The 13,412-nt window shown below is 36.6% G+C and overlaps 1 protein-coding gene across 1 annotated transcript in view; it reads right to left on the reverse strand.

Annotated features, from left to right (window-relative positions):
* The window catches only part of BRINP3 (BMP/retinoic acid inducible neural specific 3), a 510,736-nt gene that overhangs the window by 478,318 nt on the left and 19,006 nt on the right, over nucleotides 1–13,412 (reverse strand). Inside the window, exon 2 of the mRNA XM_062211230.1 lies at nucleotides 9,960–10,245. Within this exon, the coding sequence (XP_062067214.1) occupies nucleotides 9,960–10,195 (236 nt within the window). The 5' untranslated portion in view covers nucleotides 10,196–10,245. The remainder of the gene's footprint in view (nucleotides 1–9,959; nucleotides 10,246–13,412) is intronic.

The following is a 13,412-nucleotide window of genomic DNA, read 5'->3' on the forward strand; positions in this document are numbered from 1 at the left end:
GTGTTAACTAGCAGTTTTGTTTATTTTCTCATTTTTATAGGGACAAACATGAATATGCCTTGGAACTAAAAATTGTTAAATTATATTAATTATTACAAAGGCACATCTTTCCTAAGTTATAATCAAGAGATTAATAGAATGCTTATGAAGAAATGGTTGTTCTTCCAACATGGGAAGCAGGATGCACAGCAGACTCATAGAATGGCAGATGTCCTAAACAACACTCTGGCCACAGAATCAGCCCTTAGGGCATTCGGATCCGGCTGAAAAGCCCATGAGAATATTGCAGGCATGGAAAGCCAAGACGCTCTGAAAAAAAAAAAAAAATATGACCTAAATGAAAGATCTCCAAGAATGAGATCCCAGTGGAAAGAACAGGGCCATCAAAGAAGGAGGTACCTTTCTCTGAAGGGAGGAGAGAACTTCCACTTTGACTATGGCCTTGTCTAAATATGATAAGAGTCGGTGAACTCAGGGGGCTTCCATAGCCCTGGCAACTCATGACTGGAGCCAGGGGAGATTACTGAGGCCATAAACAAGAGTGTCAAATTGTTAAGTCAACAACAGGAGTCACTGTGCACTTACTCCTCATGTAGGATCTTGGTCCTTAATGTGCTATACATTGTGATTTAATGCTATAACTAGTACCCAAATAGTATTTTTCACTCTGTGTTTCTATGTGGGTGAAAACTGTTGAAATCTTTACTTAATATATACTAAACTGATCTTCTGTATATAAAGAGAATTGAAAATGAATCTTGATGTGAATGGAAAGGGAGAGTGAGCGGGAAAGGGGAGGGTTGTGGGTGGGAGGGAAGTTATGGGGGGGAAGCCATTGTAATCCATAAGCTGTACTTTGGAAATTTATATTCATTAAATAAAAGTTAAAAAATGATATAATAATGAAAGGAACATCTAAATAAAATATGATTTCATCTTTAAGCAGAAAGTTTTCGTATTTTTTTATTTTGAAGTGAAGGAAGAAAACTACATTTATTTTAATATCCAATGTCGGAAAAATGTTTACCCTACTCCCTGGTGGTTAAGATCATTTTTAAATAAAAAATGAGTACTTAAGACTTTAACATTATTCTTGTCATTGCAATGTGTTTCAATCATCTCCTCCAATAAACAATTGCTCAAAAAAAAAAAAAAAGAAATGGCTGTTCTGAAAATGACTTTAATTCCTAAACTACTGATGATCATTCCTGACTAAAATTTTCCAGTGTTAAGTGAAGGATGTATAACGTATGAATTCATATACACATATCAATTGTGAAGAAGAACTATTTATAAAATTTAACTTTTATTTCCTGGTTAAAATGGAAAATTAGATATGAAACAATAAGTAAAGAAATAAAGTATTTCAAAAAATACTTTCCAATATTTTTGGTTTTTGTGTGTAAAATCACTACCTAGAATAATCTCCTTAATTTTTCACCATACTGTAAGATGTATTTACAGACTAATACAATTTAGACAATCAATTAACGAGGAGAAGAAAAAGCATCTTTCTCACTAAAGTAAAATATATAAGAAATACAAAAAAAATGGAATGCTGGGGGAAAGAGAATTACACAATTTATGTTCACATATGAACATATGAATATAAAAACAGGAATACAAAAAATTCCATGATATCATTCTAGAAGAATTATTTACATGTGAATTTTGCCCATCGCAGAAAGTACAGGTGTTAAGAATTAGCTTATCTGTTTGTGATATAGTCTCATTTAGCTTTTAGGGATTGAAGCTTTGAACTTTACTGCTCGAAGCTTCTTAGAGCTGCTGCACGTCCGCAGTTTGGCAAAGGAGGATACTGAAACACCAGAAATCAACTGATAAGCCTCAGGTGACACAGTGAACGTGTGGCAGACAGAAAACAATCAACTGACGGCTCCACGGTCAGAGCGGGACATCTCCCGTGAGATGGGCACTGCTGAATACCAAGCATCTGCAAATGAAAACTGATTCTGTGAAGTGCGAGCACCTCGCTGGCCCTGACAACATAAGTGCACAGGAGGACAGAAAGATGGAAAGTCCGGCCAGGACATGCACAGCCCAGAAGAGGCAGCAGGCGTTCGGTGCAGTGTTAGCAGTGATGGAGCAGTGCAGCGACAAGAAGAGCACACGAAAGAGCCCTCAAGTTTTGTTTTCATTAAATTGTAAGACAAAAATTATTAAGGCAGTGTGGAGGGCTAAATACATGATATGTGAGAGCCCTAGTGACATAATGAAAACACAATGTTACATATAGTTGGCAGTAACATTTTTGGGGTAGGAATTGGAAATATTAATAAATTTGGAGTTTGTCTCTGGTTAATTTCTTAAGGTTTAATTTAATCTTTATCAAGCCCCTTCTTTTAGTTATTTATTCTTCATCGACTGCACATATAGACTCATGTTATTTTAACATAATCACCCTGTTTTATATTAAATATTGTCTCTTCCAAAATTATATTTTAATATTTCCATTCAATTTCATTAATTTTCAACTGTGTGTAACAGATTTTAGTGTGAATTTTATTTCTGCTGCTACACGTTATGGGCAACATTAACTTCTTCAAACTCCTTTTTTTTTCCTCTAGCTATTTTTCCTGTCATCTCTTTTGCGTCTACAGTCACATTTTCCTGCAAAAAGATTTTTTACGGAAACCAAGAGCACAGATGTGCTCATGTGTGTGCACACCTGGGCAGAGGTGGGGCTAGAAGTTATCAAGAGGCCATCGCTTCCACTGAATCTCTAAGGTAAGCATCTATCTCTGCTGTTCTACTGTTCAGAAGAAGTTGATCCTTCTTCCTTTGGTAAGTATGATCTCTCCACTACACGATGGTCCCTTCTCACACACTGCAAGTCCTAATGTCCGCGAACGGTTTTATTTACTTCATGTAGGAGCAAGAGGGCTCTATCAGCACCTGGAATTGCCAGGTGACCTGGAGACGGAGTGCCTGTGTCACTCTTCCCCACTCACTCTTCGGTTTACTGAAGTGTGTGTTGTGTTTGGGTTTAATGGTCACTGCATAGCTAGGACAGGATGCACTCTGACATCCATTTCATGACAATCTGAATGAGAACGTCCATCAGATACTTTACCACACTGGCTGCATTCCAGGCCCTTCCTCATCCTGTCCCAAACAGTTTACCCCTGAGAGTTCTGGTCATTAAGAGATAAGCATCAACTTATCTGTTTGTCTGCAAGGTTCCCAGATTTAGTAATCACAAATAAAAACACCCAGCAAACAGTTTAATTAGAATTTTAATAAACTCAACTGAGTTTTAGGTATAAGTATGTCCCAAATATTGCACAAGGCATCCTTGTTTGCGAACTCTTTCTCCTATATAGCTTGCCAGTACATCTCCAAAGACAGTGGGGGAGACTCAGCACTTGCACTGTGCTTACATCACAAAGTAGGGTCCCTCTCTAGAGAGAAGACTGCACAGCTCCTACCAGGTGCCAACCCTGGATTTCTCAGTAGAGAGGTCTTGGTAATGACGCAGCTCCCATCTCTATTTAAGGCAAGTGGACCTCTGCCCAGACTGTGGCTTCACCTTAAGTGTTAAACTATTTTACTCATCATTGAACCTTATTATAGCCAAAATGCCTCCAAAACGCTGGCAGAAATTTATATATTGATGATAATTTTCTATGCTGTTACAAGTTTTCATTTTCCCTCCTGTGGATCCATAGTAGTTTAGCAGGAAATCTGTGGCGTGATTATGTCAGGAATTGCTATTTAGAAGACATTTTGAAGAAGAATCCCAACAGTTTTGTTATTTTAAAAAGTGCATACTCTTAAGATGTTCTCCACTTTGACTATGACCCTATGGGAATAAGATCAAAGTCAGCGAACTCTAAAGGCTTCCATAGCCCTGGCAACTCATGAATAGAGCCTAGGGAGATTACTGACGCCATGAACAGGAGTGTCAAATTGTTAAGGCAGCAACAGGAGTCACTGTGTACTTACATCCCATGTGGGATCTGTCCTTAATGTGTTGTCTAATGTGCAGTGATGCTATAACTAGTACTGAAACAGTATTTTTATACTTTGTGTTTCTGTGTGGGTACAAACTGATGAGGTCTTTACTAATTATATACTGAATCGATCTTCTGTATATAAAGATAATCAGAAATTAAAAAAAAGGGTGTTAAATTGGAAATGGCATAGAAAATTAATTTTTTTAAAAAATATTATGTAGGATCTCTGTCTTTAATGTGCTGTACACTGTTATTTAATGCTATAACTAGTACTCCAACAGTATTTTTTTCACTTTGTGTTGCTATATGGGGGCAAACTGTTGAAATCGTTATCTAATATATACTAAACTGATCTTCTGTATATAAAGAGAATTGAAAATGAATCTTGATGTGAATGGAAGGGGAAGGGAGCAGGAAAGGGGAGGGATGCGGGTGGGAGGGAAGTTATGGGAGGGGGGAAGCCATTGTAACCCATAAGCTGTACTTTGGAAATTTATATTCATTAAATAAAAGTTTAATAAATGAAAAAAAAAAAGATGTTCTCTACAAATGATATCATCGTTATCATTTCTTATCATTTATGATAGCAAGAAAGACCTGCTGAATGAATAATGACTGTATCCATTGCATGTGTTCCACAGAAAACCATCTCAAAACTTAGAAGCTTAATATCACTTGTGTTTTGTTCCTGATTTCTGTCAAGGTGCCACAGAGGCTGGGGTCAGCCAACTCGTTCTTATTCTGGAATTGTCTAGTGTCACTCAGGTGGATTGAGTTTTCTATCAGTCCAGCCACGGGTGGATGCCCTCAAATGTCCTCACTCTAAAATGGTCCGAGGGTTATTACCGTCTGTTGTGGGCTGGACCCAGAGAGGTCACCTGCCATGCTCTTTCCTCCATGTGGCCTCTTCTCCTTCATTAGTCCAGACTGGACTTCTTCACAGTGTGATTTTAGATCCACACCCCTACACACAAACACTATGTAAGCCTCTGAGTGAGTGCATTAGGCTTGCTGATGTCACAATGGCATATTTACCTAGCAAAATGGACCAATACCTTAGTATATTGGAAGGAAGGAAATTGGAGCAATGGATTTATTTTAATATCAAGAATCTGCATTCAAAAGATATTATCTACCACCATTAGGGGATTTGTTTTGTAATTTTTGCAATTATGATAAGATGATTGCTGGATTTGAATTTCATTATAAGTAGAGACTTCAAAAATTCATGGAAAATGCTTACTATGAAAAACATGGATTTGTATATTTTTTGCTCCAAAACAAACTTGTATTTCAATTCTATTTTCCATGAACTTTGTAAGCATCCTAGTATGGACTTTAATGTGTTTTTTGTTTTGCTCTTGTTGCTGTTTCTAGTTGGACTACTTAAAATCTCTGAATGCCAGCACTATCAACAGTGGAAAGCTACAGTAAAGTCACATTTATAAAATGAAACATCTTAGTAAACAGAAAGCAAAAATGTATTTTGCTACATAAATGAATTTAATTATAAATACTAAACATAATAAGGTAAGTTCTATTCATAAAAAGTAAACATTTGTTTAGAATTAAAGAAGTCTTAATAAATTCATAGTACATATCAAATCTGAGATAAAAGAATTAATCTACTTGATTTGTAGATTCAGTATTTCAACTCAAAGCTTACAGAATATTTAACTTTTACACTGTGAAGTATACAATCTGTAGAAATAATTGCATACACTATGTAGACTCCAAAGATCTGCAATGTAACAATCACCTTGTTTAAGAAATTGAGCACTGGGCCCATCATTTTGCTGTAATAGGTTAAGCCACTGTCTGTGATGCCAGCATCCCATATGGGTGCCAGTTGAGTCCTGGCTGCTCCACTTCCAATCCAGCTCCCTGCTAATGCACCTAGAAAACCAGCCAAGGATGGGCCAAGTCCTTGTGTCCCTGCACCCACGTGGGAGATCCAGAAGAAGCCCCTGGCTCCTGGCTTCAGCCTGGCCCAGCCCCAACCATTGTGGCCATTCAGGGAGTAAACCAATTGATGGAAGATATCTCTCCCTCTCTCACTCTCTCTCTCCCTCACTTTCTAACTCTGCCTTTCAAATAAAATAAATCATAAAAAAAAAAGAAATTGTTCATTGTCATCACATTAGAGGCTCCCTCACTGTTTGCTCTAAAAAATCTGACTTCTACCGCCCCCACAGAGAGCCTCTACCTTGACTTCTGTCTTATTAATTCCCTTGCTTTTCTTCTGACTTTCAAAGTATGCTTAATCTGCATCTTTAACTAGCCTTATTCAGTTCTGCCTGTTTTGTGAACTCTAAGTAAATAAAATATACCATGGCAATTTTGTATGTGTGTGCATTTTATTTCCTGTACTGAACATTCTGTTTAAGAGATTCCTCCATGCTGTTATTGGTGTTAGCACTAATATACCTGAATTGATAAGTATTCCAATACTCAACGTCTCGTGTTCTGAAAGAAAGTCCATAGGAATGCCAATTTCATGAAGACACTGCCCTCTGTTTTCTTCTCTATATTCAGTTTTTTGTCTACGACTGAGATCTTTCTTACCTCCAAAATAGACATGTACATGGAATGAAGAAGGGATCCAATTTCAACTTTTCTCTAAGGGACCTTCATTGCAGAATCATTTATTGAAAAGCACACCCTTCCTCACACACTAACTGCTTCCGACTCCTGTCACCTATCAAGTGATCCGCTCTTTCTTCTTTTTCTGGACTCATGTCCTTTCCAAATCATCTTCTTATTCTATTTTTTCCATAGAACATAACTACAACGACAACAGGACAGAACATTTATCTCAACTGTCTCCTGTTCTGACTCAAATTTGTGCCACTCTTTGAAAAACTGCTCTGAAAAGCAAGCTAAGAACACAGCACATCTGTGCAGTGTTTGAAAGACTGTAAGAAAATCATCGTCCTATTATGGACTTGCATATGAGGCTAACCAAAGCATGGCAGGAGTTGGAGAAGAGAAAGAAGACTTTTGTTTTGTGTCACCATATTTGAGGATTTACATATGTGAAAGGTTTCCTGTAGGAATTGAAAATTGCCAGTCTGTAACCTTAGAATTCACATCAGTGGTTCAAGATAACTGCCTGAAGAGTGAATCACTGAGAGTGAATCACTTCTCATTAAAAGGAAGAGGATTTCCAGCGCCTGGGGAGAGGATCCTCACCAGGGTGGGGTGGGGATCCTGCCTGAAGATGCTTCTAGAACAAACTGCAAATGCAAGATTCTAAATGATAAGGGGTTGGTGCTCCTGCCCTACACTTCAGAGTCAAACAAATTTCTTCAGACATAGCCCAATTTCTAAAAGTGAAAATACTTACTTGAGATACCCCAATCTTGCGTTCCATTATTAACTGTTGGTAAAAGGGAAAGGTAGCTGAAATCCTGATTTTTAATACCTAGAAAATAACATGGTCACATCCTAATTCTAAATCTTCCAATTCAACGGTCTACCTACGAATTAATCATCTGTTAAGTCAATAATGGAGTTTCGAATGCACAACCTGAAAACACTTTATATACACATTAATTAAATATAAATATAAGTCCTATTAGTCAATAAAAATGCATATTTTCTTAAATATATTTTTAGAAACAATGTTACTTCTATCTATGATCCTAGTAATATTTGATGATTCTGATCTTGCTGTTTTATAACTAAGCTGAAAAGGAAAATATATTGTTTCCGAGGAGATGAAATAAGACAACTGAAAGAGGTTTGACCTAATTATTTTAACAGGCTTAATATGCTTTACATTCAGAACTAATGCTTTTCAGAAACTATGTCAATGCAATGTGCCACATGGAAGACTTCGTGACTGGGATACCAAATACAAGCAGTATTTGGCTGATCACTTTTAAAAATTATGTGGCCTTTTCAAATGATAAATCAAGTACGTAAACATGGAAAAACAGTATTTTCCCATCCATAAGCTCGAAATAGTCCCAACTTTTTTCTGTTTTAGGGTCACCATATATGAAAGATAAAGTCTCCAGCAATTATTTTTGTAGAATCTAGGAAAAATAAAAACTAGAACAACAAAAAATAGCTATTCTAATACCTAGATTTGAAAGTCTAACCTTTCAAAAATAATGTTAACTTACGAGCATAGACCTGGATCTATTATATCAGTTGGATGCATAGAGAGTATTCTCTGAAATTTAAGGAAGTATAAATTGGATAAGTGAAATACCTCACTTAAACCAAGACTAAAGGAACCCCATGAACAGATATATGGTCCATCTCTCCACAACTCTCAGAGATTATAATAGATTCAATACACTGTTTAAAAGGTTTCAAAGCACAGATAGTCTGGCTCTGGTGTAAGTGGAAATACTCAACCATTTCCTTACAAGCAGGTTTAATATCCACATATGCATATTCAACCACAGAGGTACAGACATAGGAAGAATGATGAGCACAAGGCTAATAAAACTCTTCAAAACTAGTGTTCAATAAAACTAAACAGAATATATGAGCCTTGCAAACATGCCTCAATATGTTATTCTTTCATTATGTTTCACTACTGTGATCCCAATAATGCCCCTTGCATTCAGACCAGAACCTCTAAAATCATGTCAAGCTATGTTTGCAACTGAGAGCTGATGGACCAATACGCCAAACCACAACCATCACAGGTAAGACAACACCTCAGACCTCCAGCTGCAAATGCCAATAGATCATGAAGACATGCTCTGACACCAGTTTGTTCGACAGGCTGTTAAAAATCATCTTGCAGAATGCTGGAATATAAGACATTCTTACAATCTTAGAGTCAAGTAGCTTCACGCAATCTGTGAAGAGCAGCTGGCTAAACCAACAAACATATAAAATGAATGAATCAGGACTCATAATCTGTTGACTAGTTCTGCTGCATTTAGAAAGAAAATCTTTAGTATTTGTCATTTCATTTTTAAAGACAAATTAGACTCTTTTCTTTAGACTCATGACAATGCTTTGGCTGCCTGGACTAAAAGATTTCTTACTTTCTATAAAGCACAGCAATAATTGTGTGATAATTCATGGAGCTTGTTTAGTACATGCACTGCCTTCTGCAAATATCCACTGCTGTAAGATTTATAATTTTTTCACAACACTGTACAAAGACTCCATACAGACCTGAAACACAGTGCCCTCTGCTGCACATACAACATAAAATAAAATGTTTATGTAATAGTGTCTACAGAGATACCTAGACACAAACATTGAAAACAATAATTGTGCCTACACGAATGCTCCTCTGATAACGTCACGTTGTAATCTTTGGTCATTAAGAAACAAACCAGCATAATAACTTTGCATAAAACATGTTTTATGGCATAAACCAATATAGTTTAATCCATTCAGGCAACCACTTGTATACTCGATTCCCGGTGCCTTAGTTGGACAGGCAGTCTGGGTTGGATTTAATATATGACTCCTTTTGTGTAAGTTATTTAGGTATTATAGGATGAAGTCATATATTTAAATCTCCAGTTTGGGTCATAATAATATTGTCCAATTCCTCTGCCATTTCTTTTTATTCCAATGCTGTTTTCTTCAGGTTCTGAATACAATTATTTTTCAGGTCAAAAAGGAAGGGGTGACCCAGCTGCTCAGTGACTAACAGAAGATACCACTTTCATTTGGGTGTAAGTGAGTACAGCATAGTATACAGTAAAAAGGAAAAGCAATTCAAGAAGATCCATTTTAAAAGAAGAAAGCCTCAAATATGCTGGCGTTTACTTCAATGGCAAGGCAGCACTGTAAAATTTGGTAGTGATACACAAGTGGTCACCATCATCCACATTTCTTCTATAATGTTGCCTTATGAGAAATACTTGTAAACAGCAAGAAAACATCGCCACGGCACAAGGTAAACAGTTACCCTTCCCAACTGGAACTTTCCCTTAGAAAAACTCAGGTACACACAGCCTTCAAGAACACCTCTGCAACTGCTTTCCCTTTGCTCCATACCTGTAGATCTTGTATCTTGTGCTAAATCCCTGCCGGCTTCTGTCCACAAAATCTGTGTACTCCTGTGAGCGATGGAAGGGTCCCTTATCAGAGAGCAGCCAGTCGAAGGGGCTTGTGGCATGCTGATCCGAAACAGCAGCAACCGCTAGAACCCAGCAATGAAGACTCAGGGCCATCCACTCCCATAGAGCCATCAGAGAGAACACTTCAGCAGAAGCTCTGCTCCGCCATGTCATGCTTCCTCTGGGGACTCAGAGCCTTCATTCTCTCAGCTTCCCCTCAACACCTAGACAAAACACACAGGCGATCAGTTAGCCCCGAGAAGACAATGTTCCATCCGTTAAGGTGCTCAGGCAGCTTATGTTGTAATCTCACATCACTGTTTTAAAGTAGATGATAGCAAACGTTATTAAGAAGCAAAACAAAATACTTTTCAGAGTTGTAAATCTTGTATACTTTGTGTCCTTTTTTAATATTATCGATGGAAAACTGGTCACTGAGTCGTAGCCAGCCCTGTATCCGTCACTCAGCAGATCACGAAATCATACTGAGCAACAACGAGAAGTGTCAACCAATGCTTTCTCTTCCTGTTGAAGTGCTTCACAAAACTGGACACCTTTCACATATTTATTGTGTTTAAATTTTAATACAAGGTGTATTTGCTTATATTTACATTAGAGAAATACATTAAAATGAATTAAAGTTATTTGTGTAGTTATTTCCACAATCTATAGAGTGTGGGCCTAAGAGCACATGAATATTTAATATTTTGTGTATGTACTTGTCTATCCAATCGTGCATGTGTGTGGGAGAGAGAATATAAGGGAGGCAGTGTTTGTACAATAATTTGTCCTATTATTCCTGTTAGAAACAAACGGCTTATTTGATCTTTTACACAGAATCATAATTAAATTACTTCCAGGGACTTTAAAAGATTTAAATGTGCATCTTTGTCTTATTCATGACATAAACAGTCCTACCTGAAAAATTCATAAATACATGAAAACTGAGACGATGCAGATTATTCATAAATGATGAAACTGCATAACTTACATTATAACCATCCAAGAGAAAAGTAACAAGAGCTGTAAACTGAACAGGGTATGGTGTAAATAACTTACACACAAAACTGCTGATATAATGCCAATTTGAAATTTTCCTCTCTAACCTCATCAATTATTTCTAATGGTATTTTTTATCCACAGAGAACTATGGAATACATAGATTCTACTAGAGATTGTGTTTTGGTTGTAAGAGTTTTTAGCCTGCAAAACAACTTTAGACACAATGAAAATTCTTAATATTAAGAAAACACTTCAATTACAACAGCCACTATATTTCTAGGACATGGATAGTTTTAATTTACTTTTCTAACCATGATCATGTAATTCATGATTTAACTTCAAACTATTTCTACAGGAGTTATCAATTAATTTGCAAGTATAAAGTGTGCCAAAACAGTGATATATAATATGTCACTTAGGTCATCCAATTCACACTTACACACTATAAAACTTAAAGGACAATGGCCACATATGTTATGAGCTACACAATAATGCATGCAGTTGCTCTGGTGACTAAGGAAAATCGTGTTTTTTTAAACAGCATAGAAGCATTATCAATTGTTGGCATTTAAAATATGAATATCATAAGAAGGAATAGGAAAGTATAATAGAAATGTTTTGAAATAGCAGTTGAGAAATTACAGACGTCCTTCAATCATTGTATAAATGAAGTACTGCCATACAATTCGTTAGTACTTTTTAACATACTGTTTTTGTGCATGCAAACTATATCATTTATCTTAAATACTATTTATTTACACTGATAAATAAAATTATTCTTATGAATGGCATATTAAAGTCCCCTACATGAAATAGATATTGCTCATCTTTGTTAAGCACAGTTTTAATTTGCTGTACAAATATATTCAAAGTAGCAAAACCTAAACACTGTTATAAAAACTATACTTTCTTAATTTCTCCAAGAACTATAGTTTTAATTTCACAAGTAAATGCATTATAAATTATTCAAACACTTATTTTACTTTCATACAAAATATCTACTATTATAGGAAATAATTTTAAATCAATGAAATTCATAGTCACACCATCCAAACAGAACTCTCTTTTTACCAAACATGTGAGTAAGAATGTTGCCGAAAATATTTCAACCAGAATTACTGCATCCTTCTTAATTAACAAGTGGGGACATCCTCCCTGGAAAACAAAATCAGATTTTCCCCAATTCATCAATCACTGATACGGCACCAAGAGGCAGCACACACAGGGACCACATCCCAGCCCCACCCCTACCCTCTACTGTGTGACCTCCAGCAACTTGCCGACCTCTTCTGCTTCAGATTCCATAACTGCCACAAATACTAAATGAGTTACTGTGCAAAGGCACCTAGAATAGCATCTGGCACATGGTAAGGACATCTGGTAAGTGTTTCGAATCATAATTCGTACTGATAGGAAATTATGGAACTATATGCCACAAAATTAAACCCAACTCTTGGTACTGAGTTGCACAATTTCGTAATACACAAAGAGCTATAAAAATAGAGTAAGATTGTCTTAGGTGACATTTAAAGTTCTGTTCTAAAATGTTGTAACTTTGCAATGTGTAATTACCCTAAAGCCGCATCTTCAGAGTCATCTTTATCGTATATGATGAGGATGCTTCATGGCCTTTGTATTCCATCATTTTTATGCTATCATGCATGTTTAGGGTAAATAGTATAATGAGATATATAATGAAATGATCATATACTGGAGCAAACTAACCTGTCATCTCATACAGTTATCCATCGTTATATATGGGAAGAAGAAAAGAATTTCTTGAATCATGAATAGGGAACTGCCTAAAATATTATTAATGACATGGTACTATTAGTTTTTATATATTTGTTTCTTTTAATCCTCATTTGGGTGCATTTCCCCACTTCTGTTCTGAAATGAATTTTTCTGAAAGGAAAGTTTGCGAACATATGGCATCTCAGCTTTGTTTAAATGTGAAGTAACTTGGAGGAGCTCTTGAAATACTTTGTTTCTGGGGTATATCAGATATTTTGAGTAACCAAAATAAGATAAACACAGAAGTTCGACTGAAGTAGCCTTGGAGAATGTTTCCTAAAGAGTTATAAAACAGAGACAAGGGGCCCCGGGACTCCTGGGGCAGAGAAACGCTGCCTGCCACCTGAGGACAGGCGTTATTAGACCCAACATCCATGGACAGAGCACGTAATATCCTGGTTTGTCACGGAAGTGGGTAAATGAACAGCTGAATCACCTCTGATGAGCTCTAATTTTTAAATTATGACTGGAGGGCCTTCACAAGTTCCTTTCTTAGGACTGTGTTAATATCCATACGTGTTAATACCTCGTGTGAGAAACAGCTTGCTAACGTGGGTTCTCAATGATACTGGTGCCTGACACAATGTTAGGATGC

Source organism: Lepus europaeus, chromosome 14, assembly GCF_033115175.1.
Source record: "Lepus europaeus isolate LE1 chromosome 14, mLepTim1.pri, whole genome shotgun sequence".
Lineage (NCBI taxonomy): Eukaryota > Metazoa > Chordata > Mammalia > Lagomorpha > Leporidae > Lepus > Lepus europaeus.